The 1405-nt window shown below is 61.5% G+C and overlaps 1 protein-coding gene across 1 annotated transcript in view; it reads right to left on the bottom strand.

Moving 5' to 3' along the window:
- Positions 1 to 349: 349 nt before the first annotated feature.
- Positions 350 to 1405, bottom strand: part of LOC130588400 (patatin-like phospholipase domain-containing protein 6) — a gene marked incomplete at its 3' end in the record, with an annotated part of 4794 nt that continues 3738 nt past the window's right edge. Inside the window, exons 4-5 of the mRNA XM_057389323.1 lie at positions 1266 to 1376; positions 350 to 565 (exon numbers count right to left, since the gene is read on the bottom strand). Coding sequence (XP_057245306.1) covers positions 350 to 565; positions 1266 to 1376 — 327 coding nt within the window. The remainder of the gene's footprint in view (positions 566 to 1265; positions 1377 to 1405) is intronic.

Consider the following 1405-nt stretch of genomic DNA (forward strand, 5'->3'; position numbering starts at 1 on the left):
TGACCCTGCTGACCCCACTGACCTCACCCCAACCCCACTGACCCCACTGACCCCATCCAACCCCGCTGACCCTGCTGACCCCACCAGGACCCAGTGACTCCACCTTGACCCTGCTGACCCCACCTTGACCCCACTGACCCCGCTGACCCCACCTTGACCCCGCTGACCCCACTGATCCCACCCTGCTGACCCCGCTGACCCCACCTTGACCCCGCTGACCCCACTGATCCCACCCTGCTGACCCCGCTGACCCCATCCAACAAAACTGACCCCACCACGACCCTGCTGACCCCATCTTGACCCCCTCCACCCCACCTTGGCCCCGCTGACCCCTCCCCGCTGTCCTCACCTCGATTTTCATGAGTTTGATGAGCTCCCTCTTGGCCTCCTCAAAGATGTCCCCGCTCTGGCGGCCCTGGAAGAGCCCGAAGGGACCCGGTCCTGTCCCTGTCCCTGTCCCCGTCCCTGTCCCCGTGTCCTCCTCGCAGCAGCTGTAGCGGTAAATCCCCGACGGCTGCTCCTCCAGCGTCACCGACTTGCGCTCCTTGGGCTCCTGCGGCGCTGGCTGCGGCCACAGGGACGGGTTGGGGGGAATTTGGGGGGATTTGGGGTGATTTAGGGGGCATTCGGGGTGATTTAGGGGGCATTCAGGATGGGATTTGGGGCAGGATTTGGGATGGGATTCAGCATGGGATTTGGGGTAGGAGCCAGGGAGGATCCAGGGAGGATTCGGGTGCAGATTTGAGATGGGATCCGGGAAGGATTCAGGATGGGACTGAGAGGCAGGATTTGGGGTGGGATCCAGGACGATTCAGGGTGGATATGGGATGGGATTGGGGGGCACTCAGAATGGGATTTGGGGTGGGATTTGGGGAAGATTCAGGAAGGATTCCAGGGCAGATTTGGGGTAGGATCGGGGGGCATTCAGGATAGGATTTGGGATGGGATTCAGGAGCAGATTTGGGGCGGGATCAGGAAAGATTCAGGGGCAGAATTGGGGTGGGATCTGGAGAGGATTCAGGGGCAGAATTGGGGTGGGATCTGGCAGGATTTGGGATGGGATTTGAGGTGGGAATCGAGGAGGATTCGGGGGCAGATTTGGGGTGGGATCCAGGCAGGATTTGGGATGGGATTTGGGGCAGGATTTTGGGGTGGGATCTGGCAGGATTTGGGATGGGATTTGGGGCAGATTTGGGGTGGGATCTGGCAGGATTTGGGATGGGATTTGGGGCAGGATTTGGGATCCAGGGAGCACCCAGCCCCACCTGCCCGAAGGCACCGGTGCTGTCCTCCTGCAGCGACACCGAGATGCGGCCRCGCTCGTAGGCCATGTCGAAGTCAGAGCGGGGACCCTTCTGAATACCTGAGGGGGGGTCCTGGGGGTCACCCAAGGGGGATGAGACCC

This window comes from Malurus melanocephalus, unplaced genomic scaffold, assembly GCF_030028575.1.
Source record: "Malurus melanocephalus ecotype Western Australia unplaced genomic scaffold, MMel_1.1 scaffold_4803, whole genome shotgun sequence".
In the NCBI taxonomy this organism is placed as follows: domain Eukaryota; kingdom Metazoa; phylum Chordata; class Aves; order Passeriformes; family Maluridae; genus Malurus; species Malurus melanocephalus.